Consider the following 25,627-nt stretch of genomic DNA (forward strand, 5'->3'; position numbering starts at 1 on the left):
CCAATACACCCTCCCCTTAGAAGATCTTTGTGTAGTGAATTACTGAATGACTCCAGCAGATCTGGTGCCAAATAAAAAGCATCCAGTTCACTTTGTAAGGTGGTTGGTGTTAGGAAGAGCATCCAGCCATAAAAGCCATGCTAAAACAGACAGTGATGCCTGGTGCCAGCTTTTGGCTTGCTAGATCCTGTCAAACTATCCAACTCATGCCAGCATGGAAAACAGATGTTAAATGTCAATGAAGATGATGACGATATTCATTATCACAATTATAATCAGAATATGATGCATTTATCTTTGATACATTATCTTTTTGATAGAGAATTTCTTTGTGTTGACCAACCTCTCTTCATGTGACATATCTATTGCTGGCAGATCCCAAGCATTCTATCAATAGTCTCTGCACAAAGGCTTACTGAAGTCAATTTTACAAGAGAAACTATAAAAATAAGCTTTGAGTATTTGGCAACAATTAAATAAAACAAGAACTACACATGAATTATACATAAAGCTATTGGGGGGCCTGTATACAGTGGCTCAACCTGCCTGAAATAGAAGCTAAATTTCCTTTACATCATTCCCTGTCTTAAATACACTATGTTTGAAAAAATAGTGTAGGACAAAAGCCCTTCGGACATGTTAACTGTTGTAACTATTTTAAGTAGGCAATGATTGTAAGAGAGAAAATATTTGTCATTTATTTATTTTAGTGTCATACTAAGAAAAATTGCTGTCTTCTATATATAGTCTTGTTCTTTCAGGTGCAAATGACACATAGTAAGCAACCAGCACATTCTGTTAAGTGGTTGGCATTAGGAAAGGCATTCAGTTGTACAAACCATGCCATAACAAACAACTGGAATCTGGCCAAATGGCAAGTTTCATGTCAAACAGTCCAACCCACAGCAAAGAAAATGTAAGTTAAATGACAATGATAGTGTGTGTGTGTATATATATATATATATATACACACACACACACACACAGCCTCGCCTGGCACCTGTGCAGGTGGCACGTAAAAAGCACCCACTACACTCACGGAGTGGTTGGCGTTAGGAAGGGCATCCAGCTGTAGAAACATTGCCAGATACGACTGGAGCCTGGGGCAGCCTTCTGGCTTCCCAGATCCCCAGTCGAACTGTCCAACCCATGCTAGCATGGAGAACGGACGTTAAACGATGATGATGATGATGATGATATATATATATATATATATATAAATATTAGAAAAAATAAGGTATTCAGAGATCTGGATGGTTGTACATATACAAATATTTATTTAAATGTCGTATGTTTTTGCAAATCACACATAAGCGCTTTCATCTACTCTATCAGATTTTTCAGATTTAAATTTTGAGAAGGGATTTATTTCTTCTTATAGTATTAGTGAATGGATTGGGTGGAGAGAGAGGGGGAAAGAAGAGTAATGTGGAGTGTATAGGGTAGGAAAAAAAGGGAGAGAAATGGGGAGATAGTGGAGGGAAAAGTGAGAGAGAGTGTATGTGTTTGTGTGTGTGTATCTGTGTGTGTGTGTGCGTGTGTATATATATTGTATTTTTATTTTGTATTTTATTTTGTAATTTTATTTGTATCGTTTTTACGTCCTGTTTATGTCACATTTTTTTCTTTCCGTGTTTTTACTCCTCTGCGAAGTAATTTTATTTAATTCTTTCGCAGGAAGGGCTAGTTCGACGAGTTGTGTTCTGTCCTCACCTTTGAAACACGCTGGAGTTGAACTAGGGACAGCTGATGAAGGGGTTTTTTCCTTGTGTAGTTTGTCTTGTACTCTGTTTTTTCGTTGTAAAAAAATGGTCCGTTCCATGCTTGTTTTTACGTTTTCATTACTCGTTGAGTTCTATGTCTATTTGTGGTGTCCTGTACTCACGTATATATATTTATATATGCATGTATATATACATGTAGATGTAGGTACGTACATATATGTATGTATGCATATATTTTATTCATTACACTATTGTATGACTGAGCGCCCTCGCGTCGATTCGATTTGTTTCGTTTCTTCTTCTCCAAGTACAGTTTTTATATATAATTATGACGCGAAACTCTATACTCTTTGCTTGACCTCCCCTTCTTTCCCTATCTCTCACTCCTCCTCATCTCTCTCTCAGCCGCTTGTCTTCCTCTATCTCTCTCTCTCTCTCACTCCTCCTCATCTCTCTCACAGCCGGCTGTATACTTCCTTTTCGCCTGCGGCCTCCTAAGTATAAGCATAAGGTTTTTCTTGCGCTCTTAGAATCTTCCTCGTCTAGGCCAAAAAAATGCCCTCTTCATTTGTTTTCTTGTTTGTTTTTATTTCTCGTATTGTATTTTTTTGTAATTGTATTTTTATTTTGTATTTGATTTTGTATTTTTTTTGTAATTTTATTTGTATCGTTTTTACGTCCTGTTTGTGTCACATCTTTTTCTTTCCGTGTTTTTACCCCTCTGCGAAGTAATTTTATTTAATTCTTTCGCAGGAAGGGCTAGTTCACAGTCTCTAACCAAAGTTCAGTATCAAGTACAGGGATTCTATTGTTGGGGTGCTTAGTGAGGTAATCTATAGTTACCTTGATACTTTGGTGGATGGAGTTAGCTATTTGCTGGATGCTCTCCATTATGTTCTTTCAGAACATAGGAAATATGCATAGTAGATATCATACCTCCATACTCACAGTTTACACAGGTAGAGTAGAATAGATAGTGGACTGTTATGTAGATAGATATGTGTATGTATGCACATGTGTTTTCTTTTTGTTTTTTGTATGTAAGCATATGGATATGAAAATAAACAGTTCAACATACAGACGGATAGGTACATAGATTATAAGAACAGACAAGCACATATATGCAAATGGAGACTGAAACACATGACCATATATACACACACACTACTCCACACAAGGACACATATGGAGACACGGGTGCACACATATAGAGATCCATATCTATACATACAAACATGGTACATAGTTGCAAAACACACACACACAGACATGCACACACAAGGAGACAGAGGTGCATACACGAGCATGCAAGCACATGAATACAGAATACATACATACAGATGCGCACACATACATACGTGCATGCATGCATAGGCACACACACACACACACTGACCCATACACATGCGCACAAACAAACAAAAAGGAACTCAGTGTAAATAACAGACAGTCAAGACTATTGAAAAGGTTGCAAGACGCAACGAAAATTTTAGGAAAATAAAAATAAGAAATAAGTGGAAATTTTACCGGTGAGTGTGATATATCATAAGGCACAAAAAGAAAATAACTCTTCCCAGACACAACAGAATATGCTTCAACACACGAACTCATATAAAGAATCTTGCAAACCAAATCCAAAAACGAAACTTACAGTAACCACCTGGTCTTGACATTTTCACAGACCAAGAATCAACTTATCATCTATTGAAATAACTGACCAACTGTATAGATATAAACACATTTTTTCTTCTTTCTTCCTTTCCTTCTCTTTTCCATTGACACTAAGAAAAAACACATTTTTTCACTTTGAAAACATTTTTCTTTCAGAAAACCTGGTGAGCTGGCAGAACCAAAGTAAGCATCTGTCCTAGCCACCTACTTAAAGATATATATTCTTTTTCTTTGTCTCTTGTTCAAAAGGTTCCTTTCAGATACAGGAACACACACACACACACATACACACACACACACACACACACACACACAAACATTCTCAGTTTTTCCCTCCCTTCACATTACTCTTCTTTCTCCCCTCTCCCCCTCCACCCCAACCTATTCACTAATACTATAAAAATAGATAAATCCCTTCACAAAATTTAAATCTGAAAAATCTATTAGAGTAGATGAAAGTGCTTATATGTGATTCGTAAAAACATTCCACACTTTAATAAATATCTGTATATGTACAACCATCCAGATCACTGAATATCTTATTTATTTATATATATGTAATAATAATAATAATAATAATAATAATAATAATAATAATGATGATAATTAGAAAATGGAAATGAATTGAATATAAATGAATTTATTAATTAATCAATACCATCACCTACAATTGTTTCATTTCATGAAGTCAAAATTACAAGACATATACAAATATAAATAAAATTTTCATTTTAAATACCTTTGGTGAAAATCTTCAGGTTACATATAAGGACTACATAGTGATTTGATGGAATATTCAATTTATACACAGAATATATATTTATGTTTACAATGTGTAAGTGTGTGTGCATGCATTGTTAAAAATATTCATTCATTTTTTTTAATTCAGTATTACTAATAACAATATCATTGGGCAAAAAAAAAAAACTGTCATGCTATTTAAACTTTTTCAGATGATTTAGGGTAATTTTAAGGTACTGAATCTGAATCTGACATCAGTTTTCAGACAGCAAGTGTAGCTTTTTTAGTTATTCACAGCATCAGATTTTCCAACCAATTGATAATATTGACAAAGTAGTAGGCTATTTGCTTTCAATTTTCATTCATATACTCATCACGGAAATAAAAATAAGTGCTAATAGAGGTTAAATGTAGGCTACCTGTTAAATTGTCACACAAGATGAGAATTTATTTTACTTTGTTATTGCTGTAATTATAGTAAAGTTCTCCTCACAAAAGGCTATTGATATTAAGTTATAGAAAGCCACTCAGACACCCTTTCCTTGATAACTGTTAGTGCTGTTAAAACAAAGTACATCAAATAAGAGAGCCAGGTTACATGAAAAGCAGTTTAGTAGAAAGTTTAGTTATTTATTAAAGTGATCAATCCTTGAAATTTAGAGATGGAAAAAATTGTTTCATGATAGCCATAGCTTCAGTACATTCTATAATAATTTCAATGATTTTTTTGAGAAATATATTTTGATGTTTTACAGTAACATTTACATTTGATTTATTTTATATTTTAGTTTACTGATAGTCTTCATTGAGTGTTGATTTAGGTTATTTCTGTTTATTTTTGATGAGGAGACAAGTTTGTGCTAATCACCAGGACAGCTTTTGTTATGTGTGGAAAATTTACATCAAAAGATCAGAGAAATAAGCTTACAACAAAATTTTAAAATGCTTACAAGCTTTACTTTGGGTCCAAAGTTGGGGACCAAGATAAACTGTGGGCACCTCCTCTTTGTTGCAAAAGCTGCTACATAGCTCTAACCCAATGGTTGAAAGATAAACGGAAAAGTATGCGCAAACCAACAAACCACTATACCAATTGTTATTTCTGCTTAACTAATATCACAGGTTTCTCTAAGGAGAACAAATCTAAGATTTGTTTGTCGAGATTGCTCTTCAGCTTTAAAACCAGTTTCTCATGCTGCTGAAAATATTCCAATTCCAGAACCTCCTTCATCTTTTGACAAAGATAGTTTAAATGAAGAAAATACTGCATCTACTTCAATTGAAGGCATGTCAAGTGATACCGCAGATCACTGTGATGAACCAGGATCTTCGAAAAAAGTTCTGTATTTATTGAGTCCACTTGAGTTAAATGATTTAGTTAGAGACTTGGGTTTAACAAAAGAAAAGTCAGAACTACTGGGCTCCAGGTTGAAACAATGGAATCTTTTACACCATGTTATAAAATATTCGTACTTTCAAAACGGCATACAGAATTGCATTAATTCATTGCATGTAGGATTAAAGGAAATGTATGAATCAATGGATAAAATTTTGCACTTGATTAAATATTCTGAACACAAGTGGAATATATGCAGGGACTTGAAAGTTATTGGTTTGCTTCTTGGGTTGCAAATGAGGTATGTAAAGCGTTAGTGCTTTTTGTGCCTTTAGAACAGCAGAGATGACAAGCATCACTATAATCAAAAACAGTGGCCAAAGTGAAGAGAATTCACTCCAGGGAGATATGACATTAAATATATATCCCTTTAGTTGACCTTCAGAAAATTTTCCTTCATCCCTTACACATTAAATTTGGCTTGTTTAAGAATTTTGTTACGGCCATGAATGTAGACAATGAAGGATTCAAATATCTCAGTGAAAAATTTGTTTCTAGCATGAGTGAAACTAAAATCAAAGCTGGTGGACAAGATATCTCAAGAACAACCATATGAATTCAGATGAAACTTTCAGGGATGCTTGGCCTCATGGCTAGCATAAACTGATTAGATTTTGGGATCAATCTGGTACTGGACAAGGATTCTAGATTATTTGTTATATTTACTTAAGTATTACGATCTTACACTGAATTTTAAGTCTTTCTCTGATCATCTCCCTTGAAAGCACACCCATGGTTTCCACATAAGTTATGACAGTGTTGTTGCTTCCAAAGTATTATTTTGTTTCTCTAATATTAATTTTACACACATCTCTATCTTAGTAGAAACTGATGAACAAAGAAATCAAACTACATAAACAAATGGCAGCAAAACTGCTCAGAAATTAAATAACACTAGAATATTTAGTAACAATAATAAATTTAATTTATCCTTGATAATTTTTAGTTTTACCAATTTTGAATATATAGCTCCTGTTCAAAACCTCTTACCTACTTGGCAATTGCATTTCTAGCTCTGCCTTGAAGGAAGCTTTACTTCTTGAACTCACATTTTTGTGTGCAACGATGTTGTTAAACCTCCGTTAACAGCACTGTATGCAGGTCCTTTCCATTTTCTTTCACACATGGATACATTTTTCACTATAGACTTTAATGGTCATTAAGACACTATATTAGTGGATAGACTAAAAAAGGCTTTCATAGAGAAAACTGTTCCTGTTCCCAATGCAGACGACACACATGCAGCATTACAAATATGGCCCCACACACCCACCTTCACATTCCATGACTACCATTGGGATGGATCAGATAGTGGATAAGGATTCTGGATTAATTTTCCGTGTTTTTTACTTAATTTTTGAGAGCAGTCAGGTTCATTTTTAGTATTCTCGTTTGTGAGAGCAGTTGAGTTTATTTCAGATATTCTCATTTTAAAAATCCTCTCCAGTTAATCGTTGAGAGGACATTAGTGTTGCCTTGGTGGAGATTTGTGCTCTTGTTTAATATTCATATTTATATTTAAATTTAATAATAATCAATTAAATTATATAAGAGTAAAAGTAGATGATTAAAATATATAATATCTTAATATAAAAAAATACCCTATCTGTGTGTGTCCTCAATGCATGCTCAAAGTTCTGAATCAATTTGTACCATACTTGGGGTACATGAATAATTTGACCTTGGAAAGAATAATGCAACCTTGATTTATTTTATGTTTTTTAAAATAAATAATATTGCTCTATAGAAAAGATTCACTTGTTCAAATCGTTTTCTCAACTTCCTGTCTTTGATGTCCTAACCAGATATCTACACACACATGTATGCATACATTATTACAGCTGTGATGATTTCTGACAAAAAGAATTTCTAAAGGTACTTTCATGTCAGAAAAATAATTTCATACGGAGACAGACACCATTTTTTCAGTTAATTAAATGAGGTACTATACACTGTACATTAATTTTCCAAAACATATTTTGGCCATTTAGGAAACAAGTGGCTTTATTAAGACTTGATATTTCACATTTAAATCCCACATGATTATTCTTGATGCAAATCAACTTATTAACACTTTCACTTAATTGCATTGCCAATGTCAACATAGTAACTAAGTAACCAGCTATTTACACACACACACACGTATGCATACATCATTACAGTTGTGACGATTTCAGATAAAAAACAATTTCTAAATTTACTTACATTTTATATGTTCTTCTCTGGCTTTCTATTTGTGTAAGATATATATTTATGTGAGTGTGTGTGTGTGTAAGAGAATATGCAAAAAATCTACTTTTAGACTTTTTAATACATCCACTCCTTAACTTTTCAATTTTTTTCTTAAAATTTTACAACTAGGGTTAAGGGTTATATACAGGTGCACAAACGCACAAAACAGAGAAACAGAAACAAATATGGATAACTTGTTCTGAAACATCCCCCAGTAGGGAATAGTTCACAAAAATAATCTCCAATTGTTTTCCTCCCAAATCCTATATGGATGGAATCTACATACTTCAAGGTATATTTGTATTAAAAAATATCCATTTTATGAAAGTTAAGACAAATTCAAGTGGATTCCGGTGAATTTTCCGAAAGTCCTCCTTCAACCCCTGCTAAAATACTTTTCCCCCCAAACTTTGTATGTTGGGAATCTACATGATATAACACATATTCATTAAAAAATTTCATTAAAAACTACCCATTTTACTGAAAGTTATCATCATCCAAAGTTGGTGGGAAGGGGCAGAAAGCTTGTGGTAGATGGTACCAACTGTCAATGATCTTATAATGTATGTGCTCCCAAACATTGCACAAAACTTTAGCAACAGTCAATGGCTCTGTGAGCGAGCCATCTTAGTTCCATGTAATGATGCTATTAACAAAATCGACTGGGATCTCTTGTAGCTGTTGCCTGGATAATAACAGTCTTTCAAACTAAGTTCTTGAACTCTCTACAGCCACCTGGGATGCTACCTCATCACTTAACACTTAAAAAGGAGGCCCCAATCATGCTGCTCAGGAATCTGGAATCACCTCGTCTGTGCAATAGCACCAGACTGGTGGTGAATGTGATGTGACTCCATGTCCCAGAAGCAATAATTATGACTAAGAACTATAAGGGTGAGGATGTCTTCATTCCACAGATCCTGTTAATCCCACATGACATCCCCTTTGAATTTAAATGGTTCCAGCTCCCAGTGAAACTAAGTTTCGCTATGTTAATAAACAAGTCTCAAGGACAGTCTCGTTGAACTTCACCTTGCTTCTCGCATGGGCAATTATATGTAGGATGTTCGCAGGTTGGAAGTCCCCAAAATCTTTTCATTTATACACCAATTAAAGGACACACTCTAAACATCATTTAGAAGCTCTAGATAATTAAACTGACTGATTGCTGGATTTGTTTCAATACATTTGTTTATACTCACATCATCACATAGAATTTTTATTAAATGTTCTTATTAACAGGAGGAGAGTGCCTGCAGACTGGTTCTTCTCAAATTCATGCACTTTCAGGTTCAATGCCTTTCAAGTAAGTACTGATAATTGAAGGTGATTGCAAAGACAAAGAACTACCTGGTCTTTAACAGTTCTAACAGTGAAAACATTGGATAAAACATGTTATTGACATTAATAGTTTGTACCTCAGCTAATTACTGTTGAGAACTGCATAATCCATGTTTCATTTTAGTTAGGGATTTAAAAGGCATATTTAAATTTCATTATTTCCAATAACCTGGGAAACGGCAGGTTATTAATGTATAACGTTGGTACCTCAGCTACTAGGAGGTAAGACCAGTGTAGTCTATGTTTCATGTTAGAGATCTAAAAGGTATTTTTAAATTTCATTATTTTCTTAAACCTGGGCAACAGTAGGTATTTCAGCTAGTAATAAAATTAGATAAGGCAGCAGAAATAATGAATATAGAATAAATAAGATAAGAATAAAAATTAGAAATAAAGGGAAAGTTTATGTGGGAATTCATGCACAAGTATACATCTGTGTGTATATGCATACATGGATTACATTGAGGAGCACTCCATTGGTTATGATGACAAAGGTCCTAGCTGATATGATCGACAGGACAGCTTGCTCATGAAATTAATGTGCAAGTGGCTGAGCACTCCACAGACATGTGTACCCTTAACATAGTTCTCAAGGAGATTCAGCATGACATGGCTGGCCCTTTGAAATACAGGTGCTACTCATTTTTGCCAGCTGAGTGAACTGGAGCAACGTGAAATAATGTGTCTTGCTCAAGGACACAATGCATCACCAGGAATTGAACTTATGATCTTATGATCATGAGCTGAATGCCCTAACCACTAAGCCACGTGCCTTTACTATGCATAGATGGATTATATTATGTGTATATGTATACATGGATAACATTGTTGGTATTTATACAACATAATAAATAAAATAAAATAAGGTAAATAAGTAAGGAGAAATAAGGAGTAAAGAATAAATAAAACTATAAAGGTGAAATAAATTTGCTTATGTGGTTATTTTTATTTATAATTAATTAATTCATTCATTATTTCTGCCTACTTATTTATGTTATTTTATTATATATTTTACTAGTAGTATAGCTCGGTGTTGCCCGGAATTAAGTTAGGATTATAAAGTGATCAAACACTCTATTTCAAACCAAAATAAGTGACACCGACATCAAATTTGAGCAAAATCCATTGAAATTGGTATACTATTGGCTGAAAATGGGTTGCAGGCAATTTGATTATGAAATCCCATAAGGAATTGGTTTATCGATTATTTCCATTCAGCGATTGTTTATTTTTTTTTTTGGAGAACTTACAGTATTCAAAGATTCCATGGGTCCTAAGTAATGCTGGCATCAAGTTTGGGGAAAATATGTCAAAATATGTGAAAGTTATGGTTGAAAATGGGGTGTTGCCAATTTTAGTAGGAAATCCTATAAGGAATTGGTTCATCAATTTTTTATCCTGATTGAATGGAAAACCCCAAATGGATGCCTGCCACCAATAGTGTTTGGCCTTGGGATTTGTTGATGGACATGGCGAAGCATGATCTCACTGGGAACTGCGATCTGAGGAGGTTAAATGGCATGTCTGACCCTGAGGGATAAAGCTGCATCCTTGAAATGAAAATATTTTCACCCCTCCAGCACCCTGAACAATGGTGGCCTCAGTCAAGTGGGGCGTCAGATACTTGATTACTAAGCAGGTCCCTTTGCACTGTTTAGGTGGAAGCAAGTTTCTAATTAGCATAATTGGGCATCCAACCCTTAGCCTAAGAATGTGAGTGGAAGCCATGTTGGCTCCAATGAGTTGAGAAACTCGATAGAGTAAATGGCAATGTCTTGGGGGTCAGAGATCTGGTCAATTGATTTGTAGATGCACTCCTCACCTGGAATTCGGCTTATGAGCTGGTCGTTGACAGCACTGACAGCTACGTTTTTGGGGGCCAGGATGGTTCTTTCACTGAGCCAATTGATGTCTGCATAATTACTTTCCAGATTGGGGAACACTGTTTCCAAAAGATCAGAAGGGTTGTCCACAGTGTTGCACAGTTCAGAGATGGATATGTCACCCCTATAACTCCTAGGGACCTTGCCTTCTCCAAGGGTTAAAATGACTTCAGCAAATGCTGCAGACATGCTATCTCCAAGCAAGTGTGCACACATGCTTGCGCTTAGGCTTAAGGTCTTAACCTGGAGCCACATCATCGATGACTTAAGGCATAAACGCACTTCATCAGCCTGGCTCCCTTTAGGGATGACAGGAAGTGTTTGCCACAAATCTCCTGAAAGTAATAGAGTTACACCACTCATAGAAGCTGTAGAATCCCTAATACCTTTCAGTGACTGGTCCAGTGCCTCAAGGGCACCCTTACTTGTCATTGTGCATTTGTCCCATACAATGAGATGGTACTAAGGACTTCAGCTTCCTCTGAAATTTTGCCAATCTTGCAAGTAGGAACCTCGGCCCTCACCAAATGTAAAGGCAGCCTGAATACCGAGTGCACCGTTCTACCTACCGGCAATAACGTAGCAGCGATTCCCGAGGAAGCAACTGCTAGTGCATTTGTTTCTTGCAATGAATATTAGCAAGTATTAATTGTGTTACAAAGGATTTTCTGGTACCTCTAGCAGCATTGAGGAAAAAAATGCCGCCCACCTGTTTTTCAATGGCACTGACGACAGTTTCGTACACTAGCCTCTGATCAGGCAGCAATTTTGGTTCATTTACTCTCAGGTACTCTGCAAGGCCATCAGCGTCATACGACAAGTCCAGATGTAACTTTGGTGGGAGTGTGTTAACGTCCTGTCGCAATGAGGATGGCAAACAGAATGTGTTCAACGCTGCCCCACCCATCCTGAGCAGGGCATCCTTGATTTCAATCAGCGCATTATTGTAGATCAGGTCATTGTATCCGATGTCAGCATTAGGGCACTGTTGCTTTGCCAGTCATCATTTGCCTTGACCATCAAGAAAGCAAAATTACATACAGAGAATTTCATAAACAGAAATGAATGGAAAAAAGTTTTGAATTAAATTTTTAGACTAACACTTGCATGACTTTCACTAAGTAAAAAAAATTGATTTTTTGCTTGGAATCAACTACCAAGGCCACCTAATATGCTACAAAACCCTTTTTGTGGTCTAAAAAACAGGGTGGGCTGTAGTGGAAGCTTCTGAAATTTCACACCCCATACCCATTGATCTTTTCACCATCTATTTTTCAATGTATGTGGAAAAATAAGGAGATTAAGAATATGGAAAACATTTTTTTTTTTACTCTCAAATTTACCATGAAACACTCCAGGCAAATTTTTAGATAAAGCTCACACAATTTTCACTACGAAAATTTTTAATGTGCCACCGGCATGGAAGCCAGTCAAGCTTCGGATGGTGCTTTTTACGTGACACCAGCACAGGTATCACAACTACAATTTCCATTTGATTTTTATTTGATGTTGATGTACTTGACTCAATAGGCCTCCGCAAGCACAGCAGGCCACCCGACAATCCAAGATAAGCACAAAAGGTCGTCCTGTGATCCACGGTACTTTGGATGGGCTGGGGCTGCTATGTGAAGCTGGTGCAGGAGACAGCCATGAACTCAAGTTATTTGTCGGGTTTTCATAGTCACAGCATGCCTCCAGAGTTCTCGGTATTTTGTCATTGCCTCTGTGAGGCCCAACGTTCGAAGGTCCTGCTTGACCACCTCATCCCATGTCTTTTTGGGTCTACCTCTACCCTGGATTCCTTCAATTGTTTGAGAGTGGCATTTCTTCAAACATCTTTCCTCATCCATCTTTAGTACATGACCATACCAGTGCAAAAGTCTCTCTTGCACGCCACATCCAATGCTTCTTATGTCCAGTATTTCTCTCAGGGCACTTACACTCTGTCATGTGTGAACACTGACATTACACATCCAGCGGATCATGCTAGCTTCATTTCTTTCAAGCCAATGCATGTCCTCTGCAGTCACAGCCTATGTTTCACTACCATGAAGCATTGTAGTTAACACATATGTGTCGTACAATCTACCTTTCACTCTGAGCGAGACCCTTTGTCACTAGTAGGGGTAACACTCTATGAGCATCCACCTCCACTACTAACTTGGTCACCTAGGTAGCGGGAACTATCAACTACTTCTAGTTTCTCTCCCTGGAGTGTGATGGAATTTGTTTTCTGAGTATCTGTGGTGTCTATTGCCCCTGTGCATCTGCAGCACACAAAAGCTATCTTCTCGGTTAATTTTCCTCTGACGTTGCTGCACCTCTTATGCATCCATAGCTTACACTGGGTACATCTTATGGAGTTTCTACCAACACCTTTTCTACAGATTGAGGGGGTGTGTGATGAGTTTGCCTTCCTACTTACTATAACTTTAGTCTTTGATACATTGACTCTAAGGCCTTTTGATTTGAAACCTTGCTTCCATAGCCAAAATTTCTTTTCTAGTTCTGGTAGTGATTCTGCTATGAGGGCCAGGTCATCAGCATGGAGGAGTTCCCAGGGGCAACCTGTCTTGAATTCCTCTGTTATTGCCTAGAGGACTATGATGAATAAAAGGGGACTGAGGGCTGAACCTTGGTGGATCCCTACTTCTACCCGGAATTCTTTACTATACTCGTTGCTAATCGTAACCTTACTAACAGCCTCTTGGTATAGGGCCTGTACAGCCCTTATTAACCATTTGTCAATCTCCAATTTCCACATTGCCCACCAGATAAGGGATTGGGGAACCCTGTCAAAGGCTTTCTCCAAGTCCACAAAAGCTAAGTACAGGGGTTTATCTTCAGCTAGGTATTTCTCCTGCAGTTGTTAAACCAGGAATATGTCATCAGTGGTGCTTCTGCCCAGAACAAAACCGAACTGCATCTCATCTAAGCAGACTCTCTCCCTAATGAGATGGGCTATGATCCTCTCTGTGACAGTCATCACCTGAACCAGCAGTTTAATACCCTTGTAGTTATTTCTATCTAGAGCATCACCTTTACCTTTGTAGCAGTTGACTATGGTGCTGCTACGCCAGTCATTGGGCATGGCTCCATTATGAACTACCTGGTTTACAATGCATGTGACTAGGCCATAGCCCACTCCACCAGATGTTTTAAACATCTCAGCAGTGATTCCTGATAGGCCGGGGGCTTTTTCTTAATACCCTTAATTGCTTTATCTACTAGGGAGCTGTCTATTCAGATAGCTGGTCCTTCTACTGGGTTAACATTTGGCAGGCTCTTCTCCTCTCATTCATTCTCTACATTCAGCAGTCTTTCATAATAGCTTCTCCAAGCCACTTTCTTTTCAGAAACATTAAATGCAAGTCTTTTCAGAAACTTAATGTTTCTATGTTGTTAAATACATAGATTCTCAACAAAACACTTTTTTCCTCAATGTAAAATAAAAACAAACTCTTTCGTGCCCAAAGTAATGTGTGTGTGTGTGAGAGAGAGGGGGGCAGGGAGAAAGATGAACAATTTAAAATAAATAAATGATTTAAAATGAATATATTTTAATTGTTGTGTGAGAAAGTATATATAATCTGATTATAAAGTATAGTGTGTTTCAAAAACATCCTAAATTTGAATACTATATCTCGTGTATAAGGAAAAAAAACATTTTACATTTTTATTTTTGGTGAACACTGTCACTTACTCTATCTCTCCCTCACACACACACACACATCAACACACAACATCTGTCTCCCTCACACACACACATACATACATCAACACAACTTCTCTCTCCCTCACACACACACACACATTTTCACTTCGTTATGGCAAGAAGGGACTTAACTCATGTTAGCAAACTTCAAAATTGGTAAAAGTTAAGGTTGAAAATAGGTTTTTACTACTACCCGCTGGTGCTTCGGGAAAAATAATTCGACAAAAATACAGTTAGGATCATGACAAATGTCCTCCTAAAATTGGAGCGACATATGTGCTAATTTGTGGACGTGCATAAATTACATTCACGTACACATACACACATCCTGCATTTTATATATACAGATAAATACCAACAATATTATACACATATACATCATCATCATCATCATCGTCATCTAACATCCGCTTTCCATGCTAGCATGGGTTGGACGGTTTGACTGTCGGATGGTGAACCAGATGGCTGCACCAAGCTCCAATCTGGCAGAGTTTCTATAGCTGGATGCCCTTCCTAACACCAACCACTCCGAGAGTGTAGTGGGTGCTTTTATGTGCCACCAGCATGGAGCCAGTCAGGCGGTACTGGCAACGACCTCACTCGAATTTGTTTTTACACATGCCAACGGCACAGGTGCCAGTAAGGCGATGCTGGTAATGATCCCGCTCGAATGGTGCCTTCTACATGCCTCCTACAAGCCAGTTAGCCGCTCTGGCAACGATCACACTCAGATGGTGCTCTTAGCACCCTACTAGCACAGGGCACAAGTGCCAGTAAGGCGAAGCTGGCAACAATCACGCTCATATGGTGCTCATGCCTGTCATCGAATTTCACTTTGATTTTGATTTCGGTTTCGATTTCAATTGCCTCAACAGGTCTTCGCAAACAGAGATTAGTGTTCAGAGAAGAAAAGGTACGCACAAGTGGGCTGGTTACACCCCTGGCACAGGCAAACGAGGTTATGGTCTCATTTGGCTTGCCGGGTCTTCTCAAGCACAGCATATTTCCATAGGTCTCGGTCATTAGTCATTTCCTTGGTGAGGCCTAAAGTTCGAAGATCGTGCTTCCCCACTTCATCCCAGGTCTTCCTGGGTCTACTTCTTCCACAGGTTCCCTCAACTGCTAGGGTGTGGAAATATAAACTAATGAACTAATGAAATAACTAGAAATAAACATCTGTATATCTGTATATGCAAGTACATATAGAGATACTAATATGTAAACAAGATACACCCATACGTGTATGCACATGTATAAACACATAAGCAAATTTATTTCACCTTTATATTTTTATTTATTCTTTATTCCTTATTTCTGCTTACTTATTTACCTTATTTTATTTTATTTATTATGTTTTATAAATACCAACAATGTTATCCATATATAGATATCCACATACACATAATATAATCCATGTATGCATATACACGCACATGCATTCACGCATAAACAAATTTTACTTCCCCTTTATTTCTATTTTTTATTCTTATCCTATTTATTCTATATTCATTATTCTGCTACCTTATTTATTTTATTTTATTATATTATATATTTTAATCATGTACTTTTACTTTTATATAATTTAGTTGATTATTATCATTATTATTAAACTTCAATATAAATATTAATATCAAATAATGTGTGAATGAACTTTTATTGCTGCTCTTATGTATTTATGTACATTAATAAAAAACTTAGAAAGTAACATATATACACATGTAAGTTGACATATAAACCATTGGCATCCATAATTATTGTGTGTATATATATCTGTATCTCTGTATGTGCGTCTGTGTGTGTGTGTGCGTGCGTATATGTAAATATGAGCATAGACATGCGCACACACATATACAAACATGATCATAAACTTTATTTCTCTTTCACTTTAATATTATTTCATTTTATTCAGTAAATAATGTTCCTCTTACATAGTATAAATCATTATTCATGATTATTGTTATTAGTAATATTGAATTTAAAAATAAATGAATATTTTTAATGCATGCGTGCACACACACATATACATAGTAAACATAAATATATTTTTGTGTATATTTGAATATTCCAGTAAATCGCTATGTAGTTCACATATTGTCCTTTTATGCACCCTGAAAATTTTCACCAAAGGCATTTAAAATGCAAAATTTATTTATATATATAAGAGAGAGTTAATTAATTTGTTTGTCAACCAAAATGAAACTAAATGGTTCAGGGGAAGCTATTATGTTTTATCTATCTATATACATATTAGCTGATGTACCCAGTAATTCCTGGGAAAGCAGGGCTTATCTCTTTGTTCTGTTCTTAATCCAATAAGTAGCATATGCAAAATGGTATTAAAGAAGGGTAGGAAAATATTAGATTTATAAACCCCAAAATTCACTCCATAATTACCCACGGGCTTATGGCATAGTGGTTAAGAGCGCGCGCAGGCTACTAACCCAAGATTCCAAGTGACCTGAATGATAATACTAACATCAAAAACTACTCTAATGGAAGACAAGGTTTATGATATCGGGAGAATATCGCCTTCTCTCATTATATCTTGAGAACCCAGGTTCGCAATTTCCCCAAGACACCTGAGGGTATATCAGCCAAAACATTGTGTTAACAAGACAAGCAAGATGAGGACAAATATTCGTCAAATGTAAATAATATACAGCTGCATACTGTTTAAAAGTTGATAGGTTGAAATAAATTTTACAACCTACAATTTGTATTTTTATTAAACAATTTATTTTAGAAAAACAAAGAAAATCAACTATGTGAAGATTTTGGGGTAAAAACCAAAATTAACAAAGATGAAAAGATCGTAGTACTTTTCTGTAATGAATGTAAATAAATTATTTTACAGGTTTGTAATAGAATTTTAAGCTTTCAACTTACATTCTACATTGATCCAATGTTTTTTATGTAATTCTCTTTTACTGCACTTGTTAGAAGCATAACAAGTGTAAACCTCATTATTGTGTGTTCGATTGAGTTGAGAAAGTGTTAAATTTTGTGAGGTCTTGTTACTTGGATCCCACCTGTAGCTGTACTTTTCTGGATATCCATTTATTGCCTTACAATGCAAAATACCTTTGCGACCTTCAAGAAAGGGTTCATCAGTCTTGATTTCTATTGTTTTAGGTGGATCTGTATAAAAGGAAATCAGATTATTTACGTAAATACTTGCATAAAGATATTTTATTTTTTGCTGTTACATTGGTGATTAATATTCCAAGTTGCATTAGATATAAAGTGATGCATAAAAATGAGAAAATTTTAAATAAATTCTATTAGTATTGCAATCTTTTACACTGAAAGAAATGTCCAATACAAATTTTCAAATCCTAACCAATATATTAGAAAATACACATCTATATAAAAAATACTTGTATCCAAGAATTTCATCAGACTACCATTTAAGTTTTGAAGATGTTGGCAAAATTTAATTAGCAAGACACAAAGTTTCAGGAAAAGGATGCAGAATAAAAGGCAACATTGAATATAAGTCTACATAGGTTCCACAACTACTATCATTAAATAAAATAAAATAAAAATGTGTATGATGAAATATTACATTTTTGTAAATTGGGACTGCTGATAATGATAGAATTGTAATAAAATAAGGGAAGTTTAATGTCAAACTAAAATACCACAATATAGGTGTTTTTAAAAAAGGAATTTATGAAAATTTGTTGGTGCAGGCTTTTCATAATGTTTTACCTACATTTTGCAAAACTTCATAAATTGCATTACATTATTAATTTCTTTATACCTTCCTCAAAACAGATATTTTTTCCATACCTACCAGATCTCAAGAGCACAGAGTATTTCTTAATTGTGCTGTTATCTAATATCCATTTTAATTCCCAGAGTAAAACCAAGTGGTAAGATTAGCTGTAATGGATCTATAATACTGTACATTTTGACTATTATACCTGCCCTATTAACAAATGTAAATGGGCTTATTTTTTTCTGACATATGGATTCTTAATATGTATATATCTTCCTCAAAATAGACATGCACTATCATCATAGAGATGATGATAATCATCATTGCTGCCACTACCACTATCATCTTGTGTCTGCTTTCCATGCTAGCATGACAATACGTTTTAACAAGGTCCTGCAGGCCAGAGAACCACATCTTGCTTAAAAGTCAGTTTTAGCATGCTTTATGTATACCTTTCCTAATGCCAACCACTTTACAGAGTTTACTGGGTGCTATTTTCATAGCATCAACTCTAATGAGGTTCCTTTGAAACTTGCAAGACTGAAGAGCTATTCAACTAATGGGGAAGATAAGAGATAGGGTGGATGCTTTAAGCAAGGAGTTGAGATGTTAAAGTATCACTGTGGAGGGTGGCAGAAAGATGTATGGCAACTATTTATTTTGCATCAATGGGTGGGAAGGACTGGAATGGGACTCAAGAGGTAAAAATGGTGATGACAAGGTAACAGAACATACATGCATGGTAACATGTCCAAGAGATAAATGGAAGAGAGAAGAATACAGGAGAATAATGAAGGTTTGCGGAAAGGCTGTAAGAGTGTGAAAGGAGAGTGAGGTGGATATAAACATGAGGTGAATGAGGTCAGTAGTATATAGAAGATAAATGTAGAGAAGGGTGAACAAGGGTGGAGGTAACCAGTATGAGTGAGGTACAATTGAGAATGAGGAATGAAGGCTGATTGAGAATAGTATAGAGGAGAAGAGTGGTGATCAGCAGTACAGAGATGGCAATGGTATGGTATATAGTAGCAGGTTCTATATCAGTTTCTTACAAGAGCAGAAAAATGTAGTATATTGGGAAATGATAGAGGAATGTGTGATAGCGTGATGAGGGATAGAACTCAGGTTGCAAGTGGAGGAGACTGAGGGGATAGGATGCTGGATGTAGAATTAGAGATTGCGAGTGAGATGTGAGGACAGGATGATAGAAGTGGAGTTGAGGTTGTGAGTGAAGTGAATGTGAAAACTGAAAACCAACGAGGAAAGGAATGTAGTCATGGATGACAAAAATGAGGAATGAGTATCAATAGGAAGTGGCAGCGATCCAGAAGTTACAAATGAAGATGAGAGTTTAAGATGGATATTAACAAGGGTGAGGTAGGGATTGTCAATTGTTACAATGAGGAGAATGGAAGTGGCTTGAAGGGGGAACTCTGTTGTCTGGATAGATGGGGGAGACGACCAGGTGCATAGTGTACATATATATATATATTACGCTTTGAGAGCCTTAGCCATGATGTGCAATCATAGGAAGGTAAATCATGTTGAGTACTGCATATCACTAATCAACTTGGTTTGTCATCTCTTCCATGAGTGCCAGCATCCTGAGATCAGCCTTCACTACCTCATCCCATGTCTTTCTCTCACACAGGTTTCATCTACTGTGAGTGATCATTACTTTTATATACAACTGTCTTTATCCATACATATTACATACCCAAACTAATGTATACTACATTTAATTCTTGGCCACTTGTTCTCTCAACACATATGTATTCCATCAATCTTTCACACTAACATTGCATATCTAGTGGAGCATGTATGCTTTATTTATTTCTAGTCTTTTCAGGTCCTCCACATTCAAGGCTCATGTCTCACTATCATGGAGCATTTCAAGTTGAAAAAAGCATCATAAAGTCAGCTTTTCACACTGAGAGAAAAACTTTATGTTTATGACAGAAGTAATAAATCCATGGACTTTCTCTACTCAGATTTTACATTGGCTACTACACTTTGAGAACAATTTCCACCAATACTGTTTTGATCACCTAGATAACAAAAGCTCTCTATTACATCTAGAAATATTCCTGGGCTTTTGAAGGCTTCATTTCTCATGTTCACTTAAAGTTTATTGCTCCAGCACACCTGCTATATACAATGTCCACTTTGTCAACCTACCCATAATTCCATTGTATCTCTTGCACATACACAGTTTGCACTGGATACACTATATCAACTTTCCACCCATTTCTTTTTTTACATATGAAACAAGGTAATTATCCAGATGGATGAAGGGTCTTGTATGTTTTCTGATTTCCTAAGATTTGAATGTTTACCAAGGTAATGAGGCCCTTTGATTCCATGCTTTGCTTTCACACCTGTAATGTTTTCCCAGTCTTACTCCAGATTCAGCCATAAAAAGGAGAACATGAGCAAATAAGAATTCCTGTAGACACCTAATCTTAAACTCCCCTGGAGGTCTTTGATAAATAGAAAGAGATTAAGCACTGATGGTATCCTACCTACACACTAAAGTCATCACTGTACTCATTGCTATTTCTCATATTGCTGACAATACACCTGTATATGGATTGTATGGCTCACATAAGCCATTCTTATACTCCTAGCTTCATCAATAATTACTAGATCCCCAAATGAGTAACCTTTGTCAAAGGCTTTCTCTAGGTCAACAGGTTCTTCACTTGTTGACTCACTAGGAATATGATATCAGTACTTCTTTTTCCAGAACAAAACTGAACTGCATCTCATCTAGTTTAACTGTCAATTATCAACAGAGCCATAACTCTTTTTCTGACTTTAATGAACTAGTCCAGTAATTTGATATCCCTCTAATTACTGATCTCTTTTCCTAAATAAAATTTAAAGAGCTCCCAGATATTTAGCCATAAGTCTTTAAATCTTTAAACTGTTTCAACTTCAAAGTTGTGGTCATGCTGGGGTACTATTTATAATGGCATTTGACCATAAGTTTATTTCCTCTGTATATTCAACTTGCATGATAAAACTACACAAATTCCAACAATGCAATTAGATACATAGTTCCAGAAGAATAAAACAACGCTCACCTGGTTTGGAATCACAGGATATTATTTATTTTTTCCTTTACTCAAAAACCTACAGCCAAACCAACCAACATATACAAAAGACTAAAATCTTACAGTTAAAATTTTTTTTTCATATTTGAATTAAAAAAAGAAAATGATAAAAACAGAAGATAAAAATTTTCAAAAGATGCTTCATGTATACTCACAATGAATAGTTAAATTCTTTTCACGAGACACATTTGCAGCAATATGAATGCCTCGACACTTGACTGTTTGATGAGATTTGGAAGGTATTACATTAATTTCAACTTCTTCTTTACTAGTATTTGAGTATTTTTCATACTCCAGGGTTACACTTGCTGGTGGATTACCACCTTTCCAACTGCAGCGGAATTTGGTTGGAGTATCAACACATACTTTTCCTCCAGAAACATCTAGTATCATATTTTCTGGAGAATCTATGAATTTCAGAACATAAAGAGTTAAAAGAAAAACAAACAAAATCAAATTAGTGCACTTAATAAAAGAACAAAAAAGAAATAAAGAAAAAACAAACCAGAAGTATATTTTGAAGAAAATTAGCAATTTTTCAAAATTTTTTAAATATGTTTCTAATAATAAAGATTTGAACATTGGTCACATTTGTAATAAATCAGGTACAATTTTGAGAGGAGGGGCTATGTCAATATCAATGACCCAAGATGGGTTCTCTTTTTTACTGGCCTTGAAGAAATGGAAGTCAATGTCAATTTCAATAGAATTTGAACTCAGAATGTAAACAGGCCTAACTAAATAATGCATTGTATTTTGTCCCATCCTCTGCTGATGCTGCTTATTTACCACATTAATTACTTTGGATTTTAGGGCAGTGAGCGGGCAGAACTATTAGCATACCAGGCAAAATGCTTAGTGGCATTTCAACCAACTTTAGATTCTGAGGTCAAATTTTGCTGAGATGAACTTTGCATTTCATCCTTCCAGGGTCAATAAAATAAGTACCAAGTAGGACACTGGAGTCAACGTAATCAACTTACTCCAACTCCTAAAATTGCAGGCCTTGTGCCAAAATATGGAACCAATAATTACTTTTGGTTTTTGCAAAAGGTCAGCAATTTCGAGGTGAAGTGTGTTAGCTGATAACATCAACCACCTGACTTTATTTCTTTATTTTTATCAACATTGGAAGGACTAAGGGTGAATTTAATCTCACTAGGAAATGAATGTGAATATTGCAACACATCTTGTTTGACACATCTTGTCTGTCAGATTGATACCATAATAATAATAATAATAACAATAATGATAATAATATAAAACTAAAGGCACAAGGCCTGGAATCTGGTGGGAGGGGACTAGTTAATTACATCAACCCCAGTATTTCACTGGTACTTAATTTATCAACTCCAAAAGGATGAAAGGCAAAGTCAACCTCTGAGGAATTTGAACTCAGAACATAGGAATGGGTGAAATACTGCTAAACATTTTGCCTGGTGTGCCAATGATTCAGCCAGCTTGCCATCTTGAATAACAATAACCCTATTATAGGCACAAGGTCTGAAATTTTGAGGGAGGTGGGGGTTAGCCAATTACAATGAGACCCTTGTCATCTGCAAAGATGAAAGACAACCTCGTGCCATTTGAATTCAGAATATAAAGACAAATGAAATGTCGCTAAGCATTTTGTTTAGCATGCTAATGGTCCTGTCAGTTCACCGCCTTAACAATAATAATAATGATTTCAAATTCTGGCTCAAAGTCAGCAATTTTGAGGGAGGGGCATGGTGATTACATCTATCCCAGGGTTCAACTGGTACTTATTTTATCAACCTCGAAAAGTTGAAAGGTAAAGTTGACCTCAGCAAAATTTGAACTCAAAACATACAAATGGATGAAATGTTGCTAGGAATTTTGCCTGGTGTGCTTACAATTCTGCTAGCTTACTGCCACAATAATAATAATAATGATAATAATAATAATGATAATAATAATAATGGTGACAGTTAGACAATTTTCCAGGAATTAGTCAATATCACCAATATTATATAATTTTATTTTGTTTTATCAACACCAAAAGAGTGAAAGGTACACCTGACCATTGCAAGAATAGAACTCAGTACATAAAGTGTTGGAACAAACACCACAAAGCCTTTTTCTAATGCTTCAAAGATTCTGCTAATTTGCTACATTAACAACAACAGCTACAATTTCTTTCATTTGAAAGCTGGGTGATGGATGAGGGAGACAATACACAAAGATGAAGATAAAATGTGGTGATTTAAATAGAATTGCATGATAAAAATGTGTAGAAAACATACACAGTAAAAATACAAAAAAAGGTAAGATGTATACATAGTTGTTGGCACCACTCATGTACAGATTTGGTTCATCTGATGCCTCCACAATGCTTAAACTTGACATGGCTCAGAAGGCCAAGTCAGGAATGGAACAACCTCAGGCATTGACTGCATGGCAGGGTGGGTGTGGACTTGGCTGGAGTTGTCAGGCCTTGCATTGCCTTCTTTTGCTTCCTCTTCAGTCTTTCTCCTCAAAAGTGGAACAACTGAAATGAATTGCTCTTTGCCAAGGTGGACAGTTGACAATTTCAGTTTCCAGGTATTAAGGGTGATTGCAGCTTGAAGGATAGAAGACTTCAGTTGTTCTTTGAATCTGCAGTTTGGGGGTCTTCAATGCCATTGACGAACTCACTGTAGAGGATGGGACTGTTCAGATGATATATGTCTTGACCACTTGAGGCAATGCTTGAGGATGGCAACTTCAATGCTTGGCATTTCTGAATGATCGAGGACTTTGTAGATGACGTGTCAGTCCTGCCATTTGATATTGAGGATCTGTTAAAGCTTAGCTGGTTGGAAATGCTCAAACTTTTTCAAGTCTTTTCAATACAGAGTCCATGTCTCACATGTGTAGAGCAAGGTGAAGATGACAAGGACATGGAACACCATGAATTTTGTTCAGAGAGGGAGCCTGTGGTTGTTGAATACTTGCTTGCTGTGTCTTCTAAAAGCTAAATGAGTGGATTTGATTCTGTGGTCGATGTCCCTTTTGTATGGTCCAGATTGTGAGAGAGTGCTGCTGAGGTACTGGAAATAACTGATGACTTCCAGTGGTGCCCCCTTTGTTGACAGTAGCTTCTAGTATTTCTTGTCCAGGAACAGACTACACAAGTATTTTCATTTTATCCTCATTCACTTCCATCCCAAAGCAATGGTAGGCTTCTAAGACAAGAGTCAAACAGAGCTGGAGGTCAACAACAGAGGCGATAGGAGTAGCACTGTCATTTGTGTACTGGAACTTCTTGATGCTGCTATTTGATGTTCAAGTTTTGGATCTTAGGCGTGCAAGGTTATAGAGTCTGCTATGCAGGTGATAGCGGATATTGACACTGAGAGAGTCATGTGGGATTTCATTGAGCATCACCATCAGGTTGAAGGAGAACAAGGTAAGAGCCAAGATGCAGCCTTCTTTCAGACCTCTGGAGATGGAGAATGATTCAGAAAGGGCATTTAGTTTGCAAACATCCTACCATGCTATCATAGAGATATGAGATCTCACATTGGTGATCGGTCCAGCAATCTATTTGTTTGTACACTGACCACTGAAAATACTCAATAAAATTGATAATATTTCAGGTTTTGCTTGTTATTGACCATTCTGCACATAACAGTTAACTTATTTTCTAAAAATGGATTGGTGAGAGTCAACTTGGTGGTGTATTGGCTCTGTATTGGCAATCCACGTATTATTTCACTGTGATGTCTACATGTCCTTATAAAAAGCAAAGTTTGTTTGTTTCTAGGTTGACCACTGAAAACACTAAATAAAATTGGCAACATTTCAGGATTTTCGTATCATTTGAATTAATTTGACCATTCTGCAGATAACTGTGCACTTATTTTCTGAAAACGGAATGAAAAGGGGACAAGTAGGAGGTATACTGGCTCCTATTTCTAGCAATTCACATACAGTCTATTTCACTATTATGACTGCTGAAAATACTAAATAAAATTGATAGTATTTCTGGTTTTGTGTGTCAAAGTGGCTGAGTTCCTTTCAAGTGTTGGGCCTCACGGAGGCAATGACCAAGACCTTTGGCATTATGTTGTGCTTGAGAAGAAGA

The 25,627-nt window shown here is 36.1% G+C and overlaps 1 protein-coding gene across 1 annotated transcript in view; it reads right to left on the reverse strand.

Annotated features, from left to right (window-relative positions):
• Positions 1 to 25,627, reverse strand: part of LOC115212114 — a 556,559-nt gene that overhangs the window by 369,180 nt on the left and 161,752 nt on the right. The window contains exons 6-7 of the mRNA XM_029780954.2: positions 21,696 to 21,947; positions 17,590 to 17,841 (exon numbers count right to left, since the gene is read on the reverse strand). Coding sequence (XP_029636814.1) covers positions 17,590 to 17,841; positions 21,696 to 21,947 — 504 coding nt within the window. The remainder of the gene's footprint in view (positions 1 to 17,589; positions 17,842 to 21,695; positions 21,948 to 25,627) is intronic.

This window comes from Octopus sinensis, linkage group LG5 (assembly GCF_006345805.1).
Source record: "Octopus sinensis linkage group LG5, ASM634580v1, whole genome shotgun sequence".
NCBI lineage: Eukaryota > Metazoa > Mollusca > Cephalopoda > Octopoda > Octopodidae > Octopus > Octopus sinensis.